Source organism: Eubalaena glacialis, chromosome 16 (assembly GCF_028564815.1).
Source record: "Eubalaena glacialis isolate mEubGla1 chromosome 16, mEubGla1.1.hap2.+ XY, whole genome shotgun sequence".
Taxonomy (NCBI): Eukaryota; Metazoa; Chordata; class Mammalia; order Artiodactyla; family Balaenidae; genus Eubalaena; species Eubalaena glacialis.
In genome coordinates, this window is record NC_083731.1 from 41,421,544 (window position 1) to 41,446,039 (window position 24,496).

A 24,496-nucleotide genomic window follows, 5' to 3' on the forward strand; every position below is an offset into this window, starting at 1 on the left:
AATTTATATGCAAGACAGTGTTCTATGTTCTGTGAATAATAGAAAAAATGAAAATACATGATTTCTATTTTGATACTCTGAAAATAACAATTGTAACACTCCTTGAGTTCCATATTTGCATTCATTCTTTAGAAAGAGAAATTAATAGATTGTGCTTATATTTTCAGGTGATTTCTGATATAGTAAGATTATAAAATGATTTGTTAAACAATATCTGTTTCAAATACTCTTTTTCAAAGCCAAAAAATGTGTTACTAGAACATGGGTACTTCTACTACAATCTTCCTAAGATTGAATTTAAGATCACTATAAAATAACTAAAACTAGATAAAATCTGGTCATATATAATATATTAAAAATCAATCTATTTGTGTTCACTTTCTTAAAAATAGGAACTTTCATATTTTTCAGAGAGCATTTGTCCTTTTGAGTTTGTCTGAATAAATTCAGACACACTTGATGATTCAATCTCTCTAAGCAGGGAAGCTCCTGTATCCAGGGAAACCAGTCTGGGTGGCCAGGACCTAAAGTTAAGACAGGAGGGGCCCTGCTATCTGGGATGTAAGGAAGCAATCTGCTAGCCTTCTCTTTTAGTCAAGGCTTCTTTGTGTCTGTGATGCCTCCTGACCAATCTGGAAACACACCTATGTCCTTAGTCATGTTTGTTATCTACCACCTTACTGTCTGCAGTCACAATCCACCCATGGAGATGACAGTCACAATCAAAAGCAAACTTTTTCAGATCTGTACTGGTGTCCATGGTTTCACATGCCAGCAAGGAAACTACAGAAGGAACAGCAGTTATCTCTTGAATCACAGTGAGAAACTTCTGTGATCTTCACTTAGCAGCAGCTTTCTCAGAGTCACTGAGCCAAAAAGACTGGCCTGTGTTTAATATAGTGTGAGAATTTAAGTTCCAGAATCAGAATGAATGGTTTGAAATCTTGACTTTGCCATTTGTCACCTGTCAAGATCTTAGTGAATTACTTAACCATGTTGAGGCTCTGTAACATTATCCAAAAAATAAGGGTAAATATAGAGGCTAATTTAGAAATGTTGGGTGGATTAAATAAGAAAGTGTATCTAAAGGGTTTATTATGGTGTGGGAATAAAATAATAACTACTTAGTAATGATGCCTGCTAGTATTTTTGTGATGTGTTCACCCCTTCTCTTCTTTGACTTCTGAGTATACAAAAATGTACCTGTATGTAGCTAAATATATTAGAGAATATGTTTTATGACAAAGGCTAAATTATATTTTCATGATATTATGCAAATCTTAGGTGTGAGATTTGCTCTCTCTGCTGTGTCTACAGAAACAAAAGAGCAAGATAACGAAGTCTTTGAACAAATTTCAAATCTGTTCACATGGTCCTAGGATGAGGCTGTGGGTTTGACTCTCTCACTTAGCCTTGGCAGTAGAGAGAGAGATAAATGCTCTGTCCTTTCTGCTTAGTTCTTACCTAGCCTTGATTGCCCAGCTCGTGACTTGGGTAAGAGTCTTTACCAGTCTTGATTGAGGGAAGAATGAACAGAGAGCATATGACTCCATCTTGGAAAGGAAATGTCCTGATTCCTATTAATCCATGAAGCAAGAAGAACAAGAAGAATGAGGGAGAGGAATGTAGTATGTTTTAAATGATGCTTGATGTCTAATAAAGTGAACCCTCTATACCTCTAATAAGTCATGACCCAGTGGATGTCAGTCTCTGAAACATCCACTCCTTTATAAAGGTGATGATAGAAAGCTCCCTTCCCAATGTTCTCTGCATAGGGAATGAATATTTCCTTTCTTAGATAAACCAAGACAGCTTCTTAAATGAATAGGCATAAGCCTCTTCTTTCCTCTAATCACATATTAGATAGATGGATAAGTAGATTATTGTAATTATCATCATCTCATCATTATAGTTATTACATTTTAATTACTTACCTGATTAACTGCAATTCTTACTTTGATCATTCATTCCAGGACAATTCTGAAAAAAAAAAAAACAAAAAACACAGAATTTCATCTATCACTGCAAAAGAATGACAAAAATTAAAGTCATTGGTGGCCAGAGTTCCTTCCTCCATTTTCTATGAAACATTCCATGATTGCCATCAACATGGACTTTGCAGACACAATGTGATCCTGTCAACCACCTGTCACTCTGCTTGTGCCCTCAGTCAGGGCAAGTCTACCAAGCTTTACTCTTACAAACCATTCATTTTCCTGTTCATTATTGCCACTATAAAGTTGTTGACCTAAAACAAATAGACTGCCAGTTATTTCTCTAGCAAAAATGGGTTTATTCAGGATCAGTAGAGAATTGCAATTCAGGGTCTGCAACCATGATGAGCCATGTGCAACTTCCCAGCAGAGCAAGGGAAGGAAAACTCTCTTATAGTGGAGAAAAGGAAGTTGGGGGAGGGGGGGACTACTGTAAAAAAAGAGTCTATAGCTTTTCATTGGCTGGGTTGTTGTCAAGAAAAAGAGGAGTCCTTCTTCTTCCCGTTGGGTTATGTTATCTTTGCAGGGCATAAGAGTTCCCCCTTCTAGTCTCCTGAACCTATTTAATTGAGGTTTCTGTTTATTAATTTTTTATAAACACACATTTGAAATATAAACAAGGTTTTATTATCTAGAAAAAGGAAATTCTGCTAGAAATTGAAAGATGGCATAAATTGTAAAGTAAACGCTTATTTTATACTGAGCCCTCTGATTAAAAATATGTCAATTAAAAAAAAGTCAATTAAAATATCACTCAACATCTAATCACATCAACTGTGAGATTAAAATAAAGGTTTTAATGTAAGTCCATCTTTGAATTACTGAAATGCAATACATCATATATAGTATATAATATGTATGGTTCTATCTGGCTGTGCATATCATTATTACTATCTGAATATAAATTAATGATATTAGTCCCCATCTACTTAAGTAATATAAATGCTAATTGAGCATACATTCTTCACCAGCTACTGTGCTACATTTTTCAGAATGAATAGCAACTTGTCCACATAAATTATCTTTGTAGGAATCACTCTCCCTATTTGGGGAGACATTTCAATAAAACAACAGTCTGAAGAAAATCAAGAACGGTTGGTTGGTGACATTACAATAGTTCATGCAGTGCAGGAGCTTTGGAAACAAGCAAGAAAATAAAAGAGGTAAAGCAGGTGATGAGATAAAGCACCATTTCTTCCAACAATGAGGTTTCCTGAATTTCAGTACTTGGTTGTACAGTGCACTGACCTTAAAAGCAGCAACTATTCTGCTACTATGTTGGTTACAGACATTTTCTGTGCCCTGTTTTGTTCTGTCATTTTGGTGAAAGGAGGTGAAATATTTATTTTATTACTAGAAAGTAGAATGGTCTGTTAATCCCTGAAATTTGTCTTGTTTAGTAAAATTTAAAAGTTATACTTTTAGTTAAAATATTAACTAAACCAAATTTTACTGTTTTATGTGTTCAATAAAAAAATAAGTTACTGATTGAAACATACATTTATAAATTATAAAGCAGTAAGTAAAGTGTGTTTTAATTTAAAAATATATTACATGTTTAATAGTATGGGTTCTACTATTTAAATAATGCTCATGGTGAAATGAAGAATCAAGAAATCAACTAATGCATGTGGTGAAGGGTGTGGTTAATGGATTTTACAAAATTCTCGGTCTTGAACTCATTTAAGAATGCAATTTCAACATTTTTATATCCAGGGCCAGAGACTTGTGAAGCTCTTAATTAATTTGTTTTTTCAACAGCTTTTTTTTTTAGCTCTATGGTGATCTATATGGTTACTTTTCTTCTAAAAACTTGAGGAATCCATAGAACCTCTGGTAACTTTCTATGAGGAAAAGGATAAAGCTAACTAAAAAAAAAAAAAAAAAAAAAAAATCCTGATTTTTATTCCCAAAACATAGTTTGATATTTGAATTATTTATTGTCAGCATGGTTTTCCACTCCATTTTGACCATGTACAATATATAAACATTTCTGCCTTTGATAAGCTGACTTACCAAACTAAAATTCTATCTAGCATCATATTTGTTCTGAAAACATCTTTTGTGTATACATTTATATTTTATGGTAAACTCAGTATAAAACTTTTTAATTAAACAATTTGAACACATACATGTGTATATATCAAACAATTTTCAGATTTTTGCATTTGACAGTGAAAACTGAATGTTGTTTTTGGAGAGCTCCATGACAAATGAGCTCTTAATTGTGCTATGCTCCATGAATTCTGGACTCCATTTAGATGGTACACAGCTCTCTTTAAGTAAACTCAAATGAAAAACAGAAATAATTAAGCAATTAATAGCCTGGTTATAAAAAGATTGTCTGATTTAACATTAATTGTAGTTAACATTATTAATAGTTTATTTATAAAATTTAATACTTAAAATGGCTATAAATTAGCTGTCCACTTCCCTCTTTTTAAATATAAGGGAACTGAACCATATAGGTAGAGAGTATTAGAGACTATATGTTAAACCTATGTATTTTAGATCTAAAGACTACATTCTTCACTATGACAATGTGTTGATTTAATATGCTTAGAAAGCATATGCATAATAATTCACCTCTCTGTATTATTTCCCCATGACCACTCTATAGGTACCCTTCAAACACCTTATACATATAACAGTGTTTATTTAACTGTACTTAAAGTGCATTCAATTAAATTACAGACAACACTGAGAAAATACTTTTGGCTCACAATTTCAAATTATACTCAAAAGAAAGCTATGTTACATGTTTTTCTCCCTCAAATATGATATCTTAATTTTCCTTTATCAGAATAATTTTCTTCTTATAACCAGTGTGCTTGGAGATGGCTATCTGGTTTGTAGCTAACGTATCTTGTTCATAGATAATTATTGTGTGGTAGGATAACTTTCAGGATTTATTTTTTAAGGCAAGAGTAATTAAGTAAGTCACAAATCTTATAACTTAAAATACCATTTAAACATAATGTTATAACAATAAAAGATATTTTAAAAAGTGAAAACAAATAAAAATTATTTTGTTTATAATTCTATTAGCATATGATAATGACATTTTTTAATTTTCCATTTTGTTTTCTAAATTTTATTCATTATAAAAATGTTATTCTTTTGTGTCACTGCAAAACTGTCTTTCACATTGCTTACACGTAAATATTCAGTCATGTCACTATATGTAGGTAGGAATTTTCAGCAGTTACTACACGCCTAGGATTTCTAGGCATCTTCATGTACTCAGCTATCCTGGCTTCCCGTTTTGCGGTGTGTTCTAATAGTAATGTTGATGGCTCAGAGGTGAAACTGATTTAATCCAAAATGTCAATATTACTCTTTAAGATTAGCCTTTTATACAGAATTGGTATGTTTAATGCTACCCACCAATAATAGTTTGTTTCTTTGTACTGTCAGGACCCAATATAGTATGATTTGTTTGAGAAAAGAGATTATTATCTTATTTGCATTTATTTCAACTGCTCCATGCTTCAAAATCTAGTCATTTTTCACACTTACTCAAAAAACAAATTTTTTTTAATCCTAAACACTTCATATATCTATACAAACAAAGAGGAAAAGAAAATAAATCACTAGTAAGCAAGCACAAAATAATCTATCACATACTAGAAATTCCAAGGACTAGTCTCTGAAATATAATATTAAGAAATCTAGGGCCGGGCGCTGTTGCGGCGCGGGGACCACCCCTTACTGCTACCGCTGTCTCTTTCACCTCATGGCGGCCATCAGGGTTCACCTAGGCTGCACATCAGCCTGTGTGGCCGTCTATAAGGATGGCCAGGCTGATGTAGTTGCCAATGGTGCAGGTGACAGAGTTACTCCAGCTGTTTTTGCTTACTCAGAAAATGAAGAGGTTGTTGGATTGGCAGCAAAACAAAGTAGAATAAGGAATATTTCAAATACAGTAATGAAAGTAAAGCAGATCCTTGGCAGAAGCCAGAAATGCGGTCCTTGGACCTGGCTTCTCAGCAATTAGCCCTGAGAGGGAAGAATTGGCTGGCTCCTGGAGATAGACCGGAGCACACAGAGCCTCCCCACACCTTCAGATCAGCACCTTGCTGCCCAGGAGCCTCCTCCAGCTAGCCTTCCTTCTCAGTCCACTATGACCACTTCCAATAGCAGTGTGGGCATCCGGTGGTCCAGACAGGAGACACCGATGCTTCTCTCCATATTAGGTGAGGCACAGTATATTCAGCGCCTCCAGACCGTACATCACAATGCAGACGTCTACCAGGCTGTGTCTAAGCGGATGCAGCAGGAAGGCTCCTGCCGCACCGAGAGTCAGTGCCGCTCCAAGTTCAAAGTCCTGAAGGCATTATATTTAAAGGCCTATGTGGCCCACGCCACAAGTATGGGTGATCCACCACACTGTCCCTTTTATAGATACGTTGGATCACCTTCTCCGAAATCAGATAGTGACTGAGGCAGACAACTTAATGGAGGAGGCTGCTTGGACCCAGCACTGTAATCAGAACTTGGCAGCCCCTGACATCCCAGGGGAAGAAGGAACCAGCATTCTGGGAGCAAAAAGGACTCAGGCAGCAGATCATCAGGCTACCTTGAAAACAGTTAAGGAATCAGATGAGGATTGTCAACTGAGGATCAGTGACCAGATGAGAGAAACCAGTGACCTTGAGGACTCCTGGGATGAATCCTCGGGTGCAGGGAGCTCTCAAGGAACCCCCAGCTACAGCAGCTCCCACCACCTTTTCAGAGGTGCAGCTGCTCCCTGTCAGAGCAGCCCCATGACCAGACTGGGAGTGTCTGGTGAGCCCAGCCCCTGCACCAGCTCCGGCCGAAACACTCCTGGGGTGGCCTCGGCACAGCGGCCTCCAGTCTCCTCCTCCAGAGTTCCTTTTGTTTCTGGTGGGGATGGGCCTTTGACCAGTGAGCCCCCTCCCAGGTGGGCGAGGTGAAGAAGGTGGTCAGTGGCCAGGACTATTGCAGCCAAGTTGGCAGAAAACAGGAGATTGGCACGAGAACTTTCAAAGTGGGAGGAAGAAAAATTGGACCGGCTCATTGCCATTGGCGAGGAGGCCAGCGCTCAGCAGGACCCTGCCAACGAGCTGCGCAGGGATGCTCTGGTCGCGGTCAGACGCTCGGCCACAGCGGTAGAAGAGGCAACCGGTGCTTTTCAGCTATGGCTTGAAAAGTTGCTTCAGAGGTTAATTTCAAACACCAAAAGTTATCTGATCACACAAGGGTGTATTTCCTTCTCTGGCAGAGGCCCGGGTCCAACAGCTGCCTTATGGTACCCTGGCTCCTTTTCTGTGTCTTCAGAAAAAAAAAAGAGTGGATGGACCATTAAGGTGCAGACGGGTAGGAATATACTTGCTTCTCCCAAGCGTCTCCACTAGTTGAAAGACCTTTCAGAAACATGAGTGGTGGCCTGGTAGACAATGGAAGTAGCCAAGTCCAGAGAGCTAGTTAGCCCTGGCTTCATCACTGATGTGAGACAATTTAGTTTACCTCTCAACACCAGTTTCCTCAGCTGTTAAAAGGGGGCAACCTGCCTACCTCACAGGGTTGTTGTGAGGATCAGATGGCTTAAATAGATGTGAAAGGATTTAAAAGTTTACAAGCACTATACACATGGAAGTTATTAAACCATATGACCTTGGCCGAGGTCATGCTAAGGTGAGGCACAAGATATAGGGTGAGCTGACAAGATATAGAATTAAGGTTGTATACCAAGACCTCATTGCTTGAATCTACTAGTTTAACTTGACTGCTCCCTGGAGTTTACAATCTTCATTTCTTTAAATCTCCCTTTAGCTCATTAGGCTAATATAGACACAACACGTATTAGTACATTTATCTCTTATATTTTCACTGCTGTGTCTGTGACATGCCCACTAGCAAACACTCAATAGTCAAACCATCTTTCCCTCCATTTTACTAGTCCTTAGTCTCTTATCACTATGGATATAATTCAGAACTGACAGGGAGCCACAGTCGTGTGTTTTGGTTCATGTCAATCTTTGATATAATAAGAAATTGGCTGTCTTATAAAATATTACATGTAAGTAAATTCTTTGCATTCCATATTTTTTAGGTTCCTTGATTATGCATAATTATATATCTTTAGCTTTGGTTTGCCATTTGGACATCGTTGAAACAATTTGGATTATATCAGTTTCCCAAAGGCTTTTAGCTAATTTTGTTCTTCTCTGTTAGCCTTTTTTCTGTCTAGTATGTTACAGAAGGAAAGCCCTAGAAAACTTTTCTTCTAGGGAATTTTTCCAAAGTCACTTTTTCTCACAAGATATAGACAGAAGTTCACCTCGTTAAGGGCATATGATGGAATAGAACAGCTTTGGGAACAGTTGGGTGGTGTGGATAAGGATGGCCTGCAATAGGCAACTCTTTTTAAGCACCAACCCTCCACAAATCCATCCCCTTTTCCCTCCAAAACACATACACTTCCTAGAGGAGATATGATGGTGTTGAGCCATGCTTCCAATTTACTCTAGAAGGGAAGCCATTTACCAGCCTTCGTTAACCTAACTTAAAGCTCTTAGTGGTTATTTATACTTTCAGAAAGTACAAAAAGGAAACTTGGAATTTAAAAAGATTTCCTCTAATCAAGAGGCTGAAAAAATGTGCAGGCATGTTGGGAGAGGTTTTATTTTATATTTTGCCAGCTTGATTGCTTACCTAAATGCTGGAAATACCAATGCTGGAGAAATGGTCCAAACCACAGTGGGAACATACTGGAAGCAGGAATAGATGGCAACTTCTCTGATGAATGGGCGATTATGTTGAAGCAGCATGAGGCAGAACACACTGGAATCTAGTCAGAACCCTCAGATTCTAATGCTGCCACAGTTCGTTACATTGAGCAAATCACTTGCCCTTTTTGTGCCTCGGTTTCTTTATCTCTAAAATGAGAGGTTTGTACTAGATAACTTTTCTTGTACTTTCTAGTTCTAAAAAATTTGATGACTAGCATAACAAAAGGCAAAATGAAATTCTGATTGCAATATCTTCAGTCACAGCAGCGTATTAATGTATGTGAAATACTGGTAACAATTGTGTCTTAAGGAAGCATTCTACGGTATTAATATTTATGAATGTACTCATGAACTTCTGTAAGCACCACACTCACAGATTCCTTGCTTTAAAGGAGCATACATTTAAGGCACGGAAATGGAGATATATATATATATTTTTTTCTCAGTTGTTTTAGGACCTTACGTGGAGGGGTCCATGTCAGTTACAACTGGATAACGCTACTGTAGATAGGTAGACTTTCCAGAAAACAGGAAAGGACTTGAACAAGTTAGCCCTGTACTATATTTATCTATTAATGGTAGCAAAGTACACAGGCAGGGATTTATTTGAGATAAGAGAAGTGCTAAAAAGCAGAAGTCAAGGTGAACTTTGGAGGTAGTAGTGTGCAGATCTAATGGGCAAGAGCAACTTTAAGGTTGGGAATAAAACTAAAGGGAAAAAATCTTTAAAAAGTAAACAGAAAAAACAGGCCAAATCTTGTGAAGAGGAGGGAAGTCATAATAAGGGGAGGCTGTAGAGAAACAGGCCCAGAAATCCTGTCTGAGCTCTAGGTCCAGCCGTGACCCCCTGTCAGTCTGCAGGCAGGTCACTTCACCATTCTGTACCTCAGGTCCCTCACTTATCCAGTGGGAGGCTATCCCAGCTACCACGCAGGAGCTGTGTGAGGGCTCAGTGGACAGATGAATGTAAAGACAGATGTTTCCAGACATAGTGGGCTCTGTACTGGGACAGCGCAGGGAAGAAGCCCAGTAACACGTGAGTGCTGGTGAGTGAGGGGCAGGGGCCTGCTGACTGCAAGGGACACTTCAGGAGGGAGGAGGAGGAGGAGGATGAAGGCCATGGTACTGTGGTAGGAGTGATGCTCTGCCTCCTGAAGCCCTCAACGTAAATGGTGCTGTGTATGCCAACCTCCCACCACCCTCTGTCTCTCTGTTAAGTAACTTAATCCTGGTATGGATGAATAAAATTTTTATCTGTACCTAAAAAAAAAAAAAAAAAGAAAAGAAATCTAGTTAAAGAAAAATCTTCTATGAATGAAAATATTCTGCTTCAATAGAGATAATCTAACTGGGAAAGAAGTAAGAAGAATTCTTGGCTGATTCACACAGATAACTTCAAATTCAGATAAGCTAAAGCTATACTAATCTGAGAAGGCTTTGTGTCTATGAGTTAGTACCATTGAGATCAGGTGAAAAATGTAAAGAGAATACAGAGGTGAGTATTAGGTTATCTCAGGTCAGTTCCTGTAGAAATGTAGATAAATAAGAAAATACAATGAAAATAAGTAAGACAGGATTAGCACTATCTCTGCCAAATATTAAATGTATTATATCTCCACAAAATAATTTGAAAAGTGAGGTACTAGCATAAGAAAAGATCAAATGATGAAACTGACTTGAAAAGACTATAATAGTTCATATCATATTCAAGAATTACATGAAATAAAGAATTATTGATCAATAAAGAAGAGCTATTGAGTAAATGAGTTTGTGTATAAATATATCCATTATAATATAAATACACCCAAATTAAAACCAACTGTGTTACACAGGTCAATATTAGAAATGAATAAAAATTCAAAAAAATAATAAAAACATTTTGAATAGTTAATTAAAAATGTGAAGGACAAGAGATGATGTCAGCAAGATGGTGGAAAAGGAAACCACAAACCCTCCTTTCTACCATGAGGGCACTAATTCAACGATATGTAGACCAATTTCCTTTGTGAGCAATCTAGATTCCAGTTAAAAGGTTCCTGCACCCCTGTTGAGTTTGAAACCACTTACACTGGCAGGAAAATCTGTGTACACTCTCACCATATTCCCTCCCTCTGGGACAGTGTGATATGATCAAGAGGATCAAGCTGCTTTCTGGGGAGGAAAAGAGAACATTGAGCAATGTTCAAGGCTGACTTTTGATAGAGGGGGCTGCCTGAAGGACTGGTTTCTGTCTCTCACATCTCAGAGCACTGATTGGCCCACCATACCCTAGATGCCTGGGGACCACTGAGAACAAAAGAGAGCTGGCCACATGCTGCTGCTGCAGAGCACCTGCACTACAGCAGAGGAAGGCTGAGACAGCTCAGAGGCTGCTCCCAGGAGGGAGAAAGAAAAGAGTGGAGCATGTGTCCAGTGTTTTGGCTTTTTGAGGAATGCCTGAGGAACCAGTTCCATGTAGCCTGACTTGGGGTGCTGAGGGAACCTGACATACTCTAATACCTGCAGGCCATTGAGACCAAAAGACGAGTTGAGCAGCATGCTCATTAAATGAGAAACACAGTAACTAATATTTTATATAATTCAATCTTAGACTTCTTTCTACTCTTAGTAAGACTAGAAAGAAACATAAAAGAACATAGTAGTTATCTTTGGATTAGGCACTTTAGATGCCTTTAAAAAATTCATTATTCTTTCAAGTAGTTTTCAAATGTTAGTAGACAAGCATATAATACATTCAAATAGTGAAAAAATTAAGATGAAATATAAGAAAAATCATTTACAGTAGTTAAAATACTATACACTTAACTTAATAGTGGAAGTTGTAAAACATATTTGCAAATTCCTTGGCATAATGCCCATTAAGAGATCAGGTTTATGTCCCTTCTTATTGAATTTACTGACTTGTTTGTAACCAGTAGAAAGCAGCAGAACTTGTAATCTGTGACTTCCCAACATGCTCTTGGAATGCTTACTCTGGAGGAAGCAGCTATTATGTAAGAAGTCTGAACACCTTGAGATCCTCAGGCTGGGGAGGCCAAGGTTTGGCACGCAGATTCACAGCCCCAAAAGAGATCTTAGCTGCCCCGGCCAAGTGGGGGAGTCATTTCGGATGTCTGCCGTCCTAGTCAACATCTGACTGCAATGATGTAAATGTCCTCAAGCTAGAATTGAGCCATTTGAGCCATTCATGAAACCTGGAGCAAAATAAAATGATTATTTGAATATGCTAAATTTGGGGGTAATTCATCATACAGCAATAACAGGACAAAAATTTTCACATAGGTGGTAATGTATTTGGTCAATATATGTACAACAATATTAAAAGGGCTACAACATCCAAAGGTAATGGTGGATGATCCGATATTCATTACACTCAGATATTCAATCTTAATTTGTGTTAATTAATGATAACCATTCCACAATATGTTTTGTTTTGTTGTTGTGTGATTTTTTTAAGGACTTACAACTTATTAGAATTGTCCCAAATATAATATGTATTTTAAAATTAGACCTTCTTGTAAATTCCAGTTTACCACATTACTTTTGTTACCATTTTTAGAGAACCAGTTTCTCCTATGGAAATCTTTAATAGTTATTGTAAGGATTAAATAAAGTTATGTATATGAAGCACTTAGCAGTGTGACTACTCTATAGAAGATATATTCAGTAAATAGTAATTATTAGTTATAATAATAATAAAATAATGCATATTCTCAGCACTGTGAATTATAAAGCTGAAAAACAATACTGATTCAGTTCATTATGTTTTAATAATATTTTCAAGTGATGCAGTAAGTGGCAACACTCTGGATAAGTAAATTAGCCATTTATTAATGCTTCTGTATAAAACTGATTTTTTGTTGTTGCATTAAATAGTTGATGTATACTATTTTAAATTATTTTTCAAAACCATAAAATTTTGTTAAATTATATCTAGTTTTTCTTGTCTTCTTTTCACATGGAGAGTTTTCAGTTTGAACACTGCCATCAGTGATTCTCTAATGGGGTAGAAGGGCTTCAGTTAATGAAATGAAAGCAAAGAAAAATTACAACAGATAACTACATGATAATCCTTTCAAATTTTAGTGTTTTTTAGCTATTTACTATTTACTTAAGAAATTTTATAAATAAACTTTTTAAAAAGTTTTTATTTTTACTCTTTTTATTTAAGCAGCTTTATAAATGAAGGTTTTCTTGTAATTTATTTTTCCTTTAACATAGATTAACTTTCCTGTAGACTGAAAAAATGCACAACCTGAAAGTTGAGAATTATATTTTATTTGGTGGACAATCTGAGACTTAAGCCCAGTACACAGGACTGTCAGATAGCTCTGAGAGACTGCTCCGAAGAGGCAAGAGGAAGAGCCAGGATATATAGGAGTTTTTGCGACAAAGACAAGGTAGTCAGAACGTCAAAATATTACTGTTAATTAAAGAAAACCAGATATCTCAAGTTAATGGATTTAACACTTTTCTTGGTGTGGGCTCAATTGAAATCATTCCTTTGATGTGTACCTTAACTATCTAGGCCCAGCATCCTGCTTTTCTCCATCTTGAATCCCCTCAGGGTGCATAGTTTCAGGCAGCTGCATTGGCTGAGGGCTTGGCAGCAGGCAGCCCATTTGTCTCCATCCTGAGTTCCCTCAGGGCTCACGGTCCAGGGTGGCTGTAGTGTTTTGATGGCTGCAACATCCTTTGTTTACTGATATGGCAGACAACATTTTTTCATTCATATCCCTTAGAGGAGCATGGACTCCTCATTCCTAAGACACTTGGATCTAGATTTAGTCAGCAAACCAAATTCACATTATAAGTTATATATGTATTGTAATAAATCTCTATCAGCTGTTTTTAAAATGAATTATATATTTTTCAAATATATGTAATTTTTAGATTTTTATTTTCAAATATCTAAATTTGTTCTGCTTCTAAATTTAATGTGAGTAAAGTTTATTTTTGTGATGCCTATTTATGTTTATCCACTTCAGAGTAAAATAATTCTGTTGTGAAAATCTATTTCTATCATTTCTTTGTCACATATCTATGGGTATTACATTGACCACTTTTTAACCAGTTTTCTCTATTTAAAATTAGTGTAGTAATATTTATTTTGTAAGATTGTGGTGAGTATGAAAATAATTAAGCTCTTTAAAATACTTAAGAACTGATAAATCATGTGAACACTTCAAAAGTGAGGCTTTGATTAGTATTATAAATAAATAAATAAATATAAAGTTATATTCCTATATCATATATACTAGTGGATCTTTGGGATTAAAGCCCCATTTTTTTTTTTTTTTTTTTGGCCTCCCAGTGCAGCTTGTGGAATTTTAATTCCCAGAGATCGAATCTGGGCCCACAGCAGTGAAAGAGCACAATCCTAACCACTGGACTGCCAGGGAATTCCCTAAACCCTCATTTTAATCTTATGTATGTATATCCATGTGTACTCAACTATACTCATATATGTATATTAGATTACACAGATACTATTTGTACTGTATATAAAATATTATGTATGTATAATATCTATTATAAATATCCCTAATACTCTAATATCTACCTATCGATCTATCTATCCAATTCATGACGCCCTAACCATTCTCATTTTATAATACAGTATTCACCAAAGTATCCTTAACATTTCCTTCTGCTTGATCAAGCTTTAGACGAGCTTATTCCTATCTCTAAGCCTCTGAACTCACTCCTAGCCTCCACCCTTACAGAATCCACAGGACCTAAACCCCAAGGCCTCTGACCTCCCTCTGCTTCTAGAATTTACTTTAGAAAATTGCAAATTATTTCTTTTCCCTTTGAGATATAAATATTTTTAAAAGCTTCTTGCACATTTTACAAGGCAGGGTTGTCTTTTTCAGGGACCTGGAAGCCATCCCTTTGAAATATAACTGTCAAGGAAGACAGCACTCTTTTCTCTCAATTTTTGTGGAAGTGTAGGAGCCCAACTACAGACAACTTCCCCCAAATTGTGAAACTACTTGAAGTCATGAAACTGTCATGAAGTTACTAGACAGTTTGCTTTTCCTTTGGGTAAAGCCAATCAGCAAACACAGATGGCCTATGATCTGCACACCCTAGCTCTTAAAAACACATTTTTTCTTTTGACAGTATTGTTACTGAGTCCAAGCTGGTACTGCTCACCACAGGACAGATGAATAAATCTGGAGACAAGTTATTGGGGCAAGGAATAGTGACTTTATTTGGAAAGCTAGCAAACCAAGACGACAGTGAACAAGTGTCCCAAAGAACCATCTTACCTGAGTTAGAATTCAGGCTTCTTTTATTCTAAAAAGGAAGAGGGTATGGTTGGTTGTTGCAAACTTCTTGGTATCAGAATCCTTTGTTCTTGCAGCTGTCCATGTAGGTCAGGTTATGATGTTCCTGTAATCCTCCAATAAGGCAAATGTTATTCTCTGTTCTGCAACTTTTTATCTCCATATGAATGAAAAGGTGTTATACCTTTAAAGGTATACTGTTATACCTTTAAAGGTATAGCCTTGAGAATGCGCTATCCTGTATATTTTAGACTATAGGCAACATTCTTAACTAATAGCAAAAGCAATGGAATACAAAGGTTAAAGTAAGAGAAACAAATCCAATATGGAGTCAGGTTTGTTCTTCCCTATTACGGTATCTTTTTAATGAAATAAAGAGAAAAAGAAAAATTATATTCCTATGTTATATGTAGTAGGGGATCTTTGGGAATAAGTCCCATTTTAATCTTATCAGCCTTTTGTTTGAAAATTATAATTGAATCAGTGTAATTACTTCTGATCTGCATTTCATAAAGTTATGGCCAATTTTATCAAGAAGTTATAATAAAAATTATGATTAGTAAGCAGGACATCATGTAGAATATATTGCTAACCATGAAATTAATGGCCACTCCCAAACACCTTATCTAAAAAAAAACCTTCAACCCAAAGGCTTGTCTCAATCAGAAAGTATCATGCTTGTTTATATATTAATCTTGCTGTTTGTTTACTATCTATCTCCCTCATTGTCATGCAGATTCCCTGGAGGCAGGGACATTGTCTTGTTTGTTTACCATGGTATCTCCAGGGTCGGGCCCAGGGGAAAAATTAAGTAAATATGAATTAATGCATAAATGATTCATGAAATAGAATCTGGAAGTGATTAGCAATCAAGTATTTGGAAAGCTCTTTCTCATTTACTCTTTCTTTCTTAGATCCTATTTGATTCATTGCTTTCTTTCTTTTTAAGTCAATCTCACTTTTTCTGTGTGCACATAGCCTGAAATAGTTTCTGCAAAATCCCTGAGTTTACATAATCTGAAATCAATCCATTTTCAAGGATAATTGACTGTCTCTCAGACCCAATCCCAAATTTCTAGAAGATAATCTGATTAATTTATTTTGGGTTAGCAGTCATCCACTGACAAAGTATATGGCTAAGCAAGAAAAATCATGTGTCACCTACCTGATTATTGGAGATCTATCCCTATTTGATTGGAGAGTGTCTCAGCAGTATCTTTTATAGTATATTTGATGATAAAGGATAGTCACTACTATATTCGAATTTATTGTGGTTGTCAAGAGATATTTGTTGATGACAAAATTAAAGTGGAAGTTTTGAAACATGGACTGCCCCCCCCCCCTTTTTTTTTCATGCCCAGCTCATGGAGAATGAGGTCTATGCTCTTGCCCTTGAATCTGGACCTTGTAAGCAGTAGAATAAAGCATTGGTGACACCAGGCCAATTTATGAGTTCAGACCTTAAGGAACTGACATTTTCCTTGCCATGTTCTATGCTTAATTATTAATAGTGTATATACATATATATATATAACAGAAGCTACCTGCATTTAATTCTGATTTATACTCTGATTTCACCTTATTCAATTAAACAATTAATCACTTCCACTCTGTCTTGCTACAAATATTCATTTGAATTTAGTTGTTAGGTAAAGGAAAAATTAGGTTTTTTTCAACAGGGATCTCAAAAAATGCAAATAACAGTGATTTTCTCAGTTATGTTTTGGGACATAAGGTGTAACAAAAGGTGCTTAGCTGTGATAGGGATTGAGTAGGATAATCAAATAGTCAGCTTAGAAACCCCATTAGGGGATTGTAGATAGAGAGGGAATTTTAGGGGGTTTGGGAGACCACACTAAGATTAATGATCACTCAAGAAATTAATGGGAAAATCCTGAAACAACGTAGGCTTGCTTGACTCATAAAGCAGAACAAGTCGCTTAGCATCAAGGCCAGATTGGCTTGCTTAACAACAAAATCAAGCCAACTTGATTAACAACAAAATCATGCAACAGAAGCATGAGACATGGCCCAAAATGATAAAAAAAATGGTGGCATGAGACCTACATCCTGCTCAATGAGCTCAATAAGTTAACGACCCCCAAAACATGCTCTTTGACCCCTAGGACATGCTCTTTGCACAATGCGCTAAAAACAATAAAACAATAGTAGAGAATAAGACCTACAACCTGCCCAGTGGTGTCATCAAGTTAATGACCTCCAGGGCATGCTCTGTGCCCATATAAAAACAATCATTTATGGAAAGGTGACATTTCAAAGTGAAAGACCCTCATTGCACTGAGACCTGAGATAATATTTCCAAAGTGCCATGACAGTCCCAGCCTGACCATTTAGGGACAAAAAACCCAACCTGGAGGAGGAACAGATGATGAAAGCATGATGTCTACTCAAGAAAGACAAAGAAGGTCTTCTCTCCCTCCCCTCTCTTCCTTTGATTATAAAAACATAACCCACTAAGTATTTGGGGCAGTGCAATGCTTGCCTGCCTGCTTATAAGCCTCACAAGTATCTTATTTTAATAAATCACTTCTTATCTATCACTTTGCCTCTAACTGAATTCTTTCTGTGCTGAGACATAAAGGACCCGGCTCCTAAGAGCCCCCCGAAATGACACCTAATGGTTTCAGCTGTGTCTTTTACATAATGATTATTCTTAATGATTATTGATAAAGCAGGGTGCTTTAAATTATATTTTTAGCAAAGTTCTAAAAACAGAACAATCATTTAATGAATATTTATGGATTGACAGATTGATTAATTTTACAGGTATCTTGTGCAGTAGAAGTGAAAGTCAGCAATGTTTCAAGCATGTGGAGCAAAAATGGAAAAGAAATCCAGCCTTGTTTAATAAAGGTAACTAAGGAAAACTGAGGAATAATGTTAAGCATTGGTGGGTGGAGGTGGGAGGAGTCTGGTGTATTATATTGCTGCCATTATAGGTGAACAGCAAGAGGGAAACTATATCAGCTCTACCAGCAGAGCACAACAGCTGAAAGACTTGTCCCTTATAAGTCAAAGTGATTAATAATTATGTTATAAATTTATCACTTCCTACCAAATTGCATGAATCTGAATATATAATTAATATTTACAGAAAATATAATAAAATTGAATGTTCTATACTATTCCATTTCAAATTTTTATCAGTGAAAGAGGGACATTGTGTTGCTGTTTTGTAACAGAGTTTTCCACATTCACCTGCCTGCACAAGTTGGGCCCATTTTTAAACGGACGTTTGCAAAACAACAATTCTTCACTTTTCAAATATCTGTTTCCATGTCTCATAAATTGAATGGACCACAAGATTGTGGATACAGTCTTATTTATTTATTGTGATTGTCCTCTGTTTGTTGAGGTTGGTAAGAGTAAACACAACACTTAAGGACTAGCAGCCATAATCAGAAATCAGCCTAAGTTTATAATTTTCCCAGTTCAGACCTGGATGCTAATATAATGAGGGAAAGAGCATTTTTCATTAGGATAGATGCAATCTTCCCTATAGATAGAGAATTGTTCCCTTTTACTAAAAATTAGAAATAACCAAAACAAAATTGCAGAAGCTGCAAATATTCCAGGGAAGAACTATAGAAGGAAAACTCTGTACAAGAAAATAAAACACCATAGTAATGGATTCTGATAGAGTTTTTAAAAACTCTATTAAAAGGCAAATATAAAATTTAATTTTTATTCCAATACACAAAAAGCAAAAAAGAAAGGATAAGATTTTATGCATAAATAAGACCCCATTACACATTTTAATAACTTTTTTGAAAGAACATGAATTGATATTATATATTTCCTAGTTTTCATAAGTCTGTTTAAATACAAGGTGGGTTCTATGGACTTATGTCTAAAAAGACGATGTAAATTCACTATTTATGCAGGTGAAATAAATGGTAAAACATTTACATTAAAAATAAAACTTCACAATAATATCTTCTGAATAAATTGGCTCTGTGTAATATTTTTAATCTTACTGTGTTAATATATATTTAAATCATATTTTGAGTTAGGTGATGCCTGAGATATAAGAAGGTTTGTAATAACATTGCAAATTTAAACGTTTCTGTATCAGGGATATTACAAACTTTGAGCACATATTGACAATATAAAAGTGCTAGTGCTATGCCATACTAGTGCTATGGCTTTATGTAGAATTAAATTTATTGAATAGGTCAATCTTATTATGTGATATTCAATTGGATATATTCATTTATTTTCTATTCATTTGTTTTTATTTTTGTTTTTTATAATTTTTCTCCTCAAGAAATTGAGGTTTTATTTACAAATATTATAATAAGAATTCTGGAATTGTTTATTAGCTTTTAAAGAATTTACAAAGATATGGACAATAAGATTTGGGCAATTTTGGATTTAATTGTGATTATTAAGAAAACCAGCAAAGTGAATCATATTTATTTTATAATTGGCCAATAGACAGAGCAAAAGATGGTCTGAATATGACATGCTGTGACTTTAACACTGCATTTGACATAGTCATTCTTATAACCTGTTAGTATATATGGACTAATATAGTCTGAATGAAAGTGGATTTAAGTATTTTGAAAAAGGGAAACAACATAATGTTATTTTATAAAATAAAAGCCATCAAAGAAAAAGTCTTGAGCAAGATGCACAGAATTCTCTTTTTATCTAGATACTATTAAATGTGTATTACTAAATATTTGGAGGAAGTTATAGTAGGCAGGTTCTCATATCTTCCTGATAGCACAAACCTAAATGGGCTCTTAAGTAAAGAACTAAGTTAAAAATCATCTTTCCATGAAGGAATGATAAGTTAGAAAGACAGGAATTTGACTCTCACAAAGATACATTTAACGTCTTACAATCTTAATTTTCAATAAAGACCCAGAAATATTTCATCAAAATATCTTGCGTGTTATATTGTTCTAAGGTATAAATATATGTACCTCAAAAAAAAAAAAAAAAAAAACACCAAAGAAAACAAAATAATAAATATGATCAAATTTGTTTGGGCAATGATTCAAACCATATATATATGAAGATTTGTAAGTAACATTGTGCTATAGAATATTTTTTTTTATTATGGTAAAAAACACACAATACAAAATTTACTGTCTTTACCATTTTTAAGTGTACTGTTCAGTAATGTTAAGTATATTCATATTGTTGTGAAACAGATCTCCACTATTGTTTCATCTTGCAAACTGAAACTCTATACACATTAAACAACCTCTTTTTTCCCCCTCCCCCCACAGTCCCTGGTAACCACTATTCTACCTATTGTTTTTATGACTTTGATTACTTAGATACCCCTAAGTAATTAATAGTTTTTTATAAGTTCTGTTTTATAGAAACCTGTTAATGCAGTACATCCCATGTATATTTAATAATAGAACACTTTTCCCTGAAACACATCCAAAAATCACTTGTGGAACACAGCCTTGTAGAACAGTATGTTGAGAAACACTCAGCTATTATTTTTAGAGCAAAACTATTAACATTTCTACTGCGTTCTGCTATGTTCCTTTTTAGGAGAACACTTTAAGAGTAAAATGTACAAACTAGAGAAATGTTAAGGGGAGCTGGAGAGAATTATGAAGTAACTGAAATCAGTGTGCCATGAGAAGGGTAATTGATATTTCATTTGAAAGGAGAAGATTTGGGGGCCAGATTATAAAGTTATATCAATTATTTAAAACTATAAAATTTTTAGTAAGAAACTTAGTCTATATATAAATCCAGAGAAAATAATTATAGTGAGTCAGCAAGGCAGATTTCAAATTAATAAAAAGAAGTAGCAGCTTCTAAAATAATTTAGCTATCTTTTACCAGAAGTTTGAAGTAAAAGTTTATATGATTTAATATAAGAAATATTGTAGAAGAGATTCCTAATCAGATATAAAGTTAGATTAAATGCCTGTTAAGTTTCTCTGCAGTTATTATATAGGATTCTAGATCTTAAATTTAAAAAATAATACCAAGAATTTTGCCATTTAGATCAAAAAATGATATGTATTGGATGATTTTTCCTTAAAAATATTTAGCTAATTTTTATTCATTAGTTTTCAACAACTTTTTCAAATATGATACACCTTAAGGTAATCTGATTAAGTCACAATTTTTGCATCAAAAATTCTAAAAAAATTATGTATTCCTTTTAATCTTCAGATACTTAACTGAGAATTATAAACACCTACCACTGTGAAATATCTCAAGATCTGCTCCCAGTGGGTTTAGCCAATGCTCATGCTGCTGTCCCCAGGCTATATTTATCTTTCCCTAAACATATTAGAGTCAGCGTAATCTGTTGATGACCAAATGTTTCCTTGGGAGCTTCAGTTTTCTGAATAAATTAGTTTTGGCAAGTGTTAATTGTAAGAGGTTCATTGTGGACCCAAGAGTATATAGTAAAGAATACCGAGTGTTTCCTTTAGTGAAATCTGACTTTTGGGTAGCTTTCTGCTTATTTGCTATTTATGGTTTCTAAACAACACACAACCAGTAAATGTTCTTTGTCCCAGAAACCCTCCTTCTTATTTTTTTTCCTCTAAGAGGTAGGAACCATATCCTTTATAAGAAAGCATTAAAACTTTAAAAGTGATACTAGAAGTAAAAATAAAGTGTTTAGCAAAATCATCTCCTGATATTTGTACTTTTTATAAGTACATACTGTCTTCACTACATATATTTTAATTAAAATGCTGTGTTCAGTTAAAAAATTATATTATGTCTCTCAAATATTTAGGGGAGTGTATTCTATTTAGATAAAGAATAAATCAAACATCTTCAGTAGCTGGAACGCTAAAACGCTAAAAACGCTCTTGATTTATTTTTTATCTTTATTTTTTATCTTTATCTTTATTTTTTATTGGAAGCTCTGATTTTACATGTATTTTGCCCTTTGTTTACATATAATAATAAACATCTTTGAGAAAAATATTTCTATGTTTTTTATCTTTTTTCATTCAGTTTCTGTGTCCTTGAAAAAGGCATGATAAAGGATGATGTCATGGTAACATGGCAGCAAATGGATGGATTGTGACCCGAGGAATAGTGGGAAAGAGAAGTGTGCTTTCTGACATTTCTCACGCAAGTAGCAAATCATCGAGCCTTTTCTTCAGTGGGAGTGCAGAAAAAGAAACTGATTTGACTTGTACAAAAATGCTCAGTGTTTCTTGGAATCATTGCCTGTATCTCAATTACATTCTGTGGGGGGAAAATGAATTTGGTTATTATTTTTAACTGACATAAAAGGATAGAAATGCAGAGGTCCATCTTTCACTAGCTCCTATGGACAGTGAAATGGGAAAATGAGTGGTCAGAATATATAATCTCTTACTTGTAATAGGCTGTGACTGTAACAAGTACAGGGCAGTAATCACTTTGTCAGGAGTTTGCAGCTGAGAATATCAACAGCTAATTCCTTTCAGTGAGAAAAAAAGACATTTTAGAAAAGTGGGAAGTTTTATTTGCATTTGAAAAGCTATGTTGTGTAAATTCAAAGTAAGTTTGTTGCAAAGACCCTGTAAGGAAGTGCTTGGAGTGATTAATGATTCAATTTTATCTATAAATGCCATGTGGAGAAACATAAAGCCAGAAAATTGTTGTATCAAAGTGCAAGGTCAGAGTTTATAGAAGACTAGAAACATTCAGGATAAACACTCTTAATGCTGATCACTTAAGATACTGAATTCTTTTGTTTAAGCATGGGTCGCATTCCATAAAATAATAAAATATACCCATAACAACCTCTGCATGTAATGTATCCTTCACAATTTCAGAGAGAATATTAAAGTGATTTTATTTTATGAAGAGTCTATACAAAACTGATTAAATTTTCATTTGGTTCTTGAATATCCCAATTATGCTTTAGCACTCATTCTTTTATTACTATTTTCACCCACAAACTGAGCACATCTCTGTTAGAATTTAACCTCTATACTATAAACTATTTTTGAGTCTCATTTTGATAAAAATTGGCAAATACTGAGGTTTAATAAATTAATGAAAGTCTTTCTGTCACTTGTTATTGAAATCCTCAGTTTAAATAATGTGTAACACATAAAAATGAATCAAATATGAGATTTTGCTAATTAATTCTCTATTACAATTGAAGTATTTATTTTGATAAATGTTGGAATAATAACATAATAATGTTAAATACTCTACCAACATTTTACTTTTAAAAAGAGCAAATTAGAAAACTGGCTTCTTATATGCAGAATATTAAGTAATGGCTATAAAAATGCACCTGTAAACATAACATATGGCACAGTGGTGCTAGCTGAAAACAGAGTTGAAGCAGAAACTAACAGGATTTTTCACTGATTCTGAGCTTGCTGCTCAAAGGCTGTGATCCCAAGAGTTTAGCAGGGTCAGACGCAATTGGGATGGCAAGTTTTAGATTCTTTTTTTTTGTTTTGTTTTTGTTTTTGTTTTTGTAACATTTATCAGTGGCTTTTTAAAGATACCATTTTCATTTGGTATTCTCTACTCATTCCAATATGCCAAACAATAAATAGGGCACTTCAGAGATGCAAAGTCTTGACAAGTGGTCATTTTTCTACAATGTGTTTCAAGAATATTTTTCCAGAATCAGAGGACTTAGACCATGGAACGTCACAGCAGGCAGGGATCTTGAGGGGCTTCTCTGTTCCAGCTGTCCTAAATTGGCTCTTATTTGTCTTCTATCCTCGGACCAACTCCAGTGCGAGGAATTAGAGATCTATCATCCGTTTAACATCTTTCCTATTTGTTTTTTCCTTTGACTAAGCTCAAATCTCTCTTGTTTTTGCATCTTTTGGAGCTACACAAATAGCTTGAGCACACACTTAATCAGGAGAGTAAATGGTCATTTACTGTGTAGCTACACATAAAATATGTGAAAAATAAAATTTCGAAGCCTTTCATGAGCTTATAGAAAATACTATTCTAGAGCTATTTATCTGTCTATCCTATACAGTTCTTCCTATTTTAAAAATGAATTCATCATTCATGGCAAATGCCAAGATGACAAGCTAAGTTGAAAAGTCCTCTATTTTTATATACAATAACTGAAGCATTCCCTACCCGACTTTGAAACAATGCCTCAGGCCTAAGCTTGAGGAAGAACCTATGGGGATGGAGATATCTCAGTTCCTGCTGCCTCAGTTTAGATGCCAGAAAAGTGCCAATTTTATCAACTGTTGTCCAGAAGATATATAAGTATTTCATGTAGACCATGTGAGGATGCTACTGAGATGAAAAAACTGAATACCTAGATCCTCAGCTAGATTTAAAATAGGGATACACAAAAGAAAGACTGGGTTTCATGTTTAACTTTAAATATAAATACTGATTTTTTTATATCTCTATGCATTTTTGAAAATTTTTCAGTCTTTCTGTAAGCAATATTCACAAAGTCTCAAGTGTTAAAAGACATGTATAGAATATTTTAAATATGATGCAT

The 24,496-nt window shown here is 35.0% G+C and overlaps 1 protein-coding gene across 1 annotated transcript; it reads left to right on the forward strand.

Moving 5' to 3' along the window:
* Positions 1–6,117: 6,117 nt before the first annotated feature.
* LOC133076353 (myb/SANT-like DNA-binding domain-containing protein 7) lies at positions 6,118–7,372 on the forward strand. The gene is given in 2 exon segments (XM_061170912.1): positions 6,118–6,396; positions 6,398–7,372. Coding segments are annotated over 2 exon segments (1,254 nt in total).
* The last annotated feature ends 17,124 nt before the right edge of the window (positions 7,373–24,496 follow it).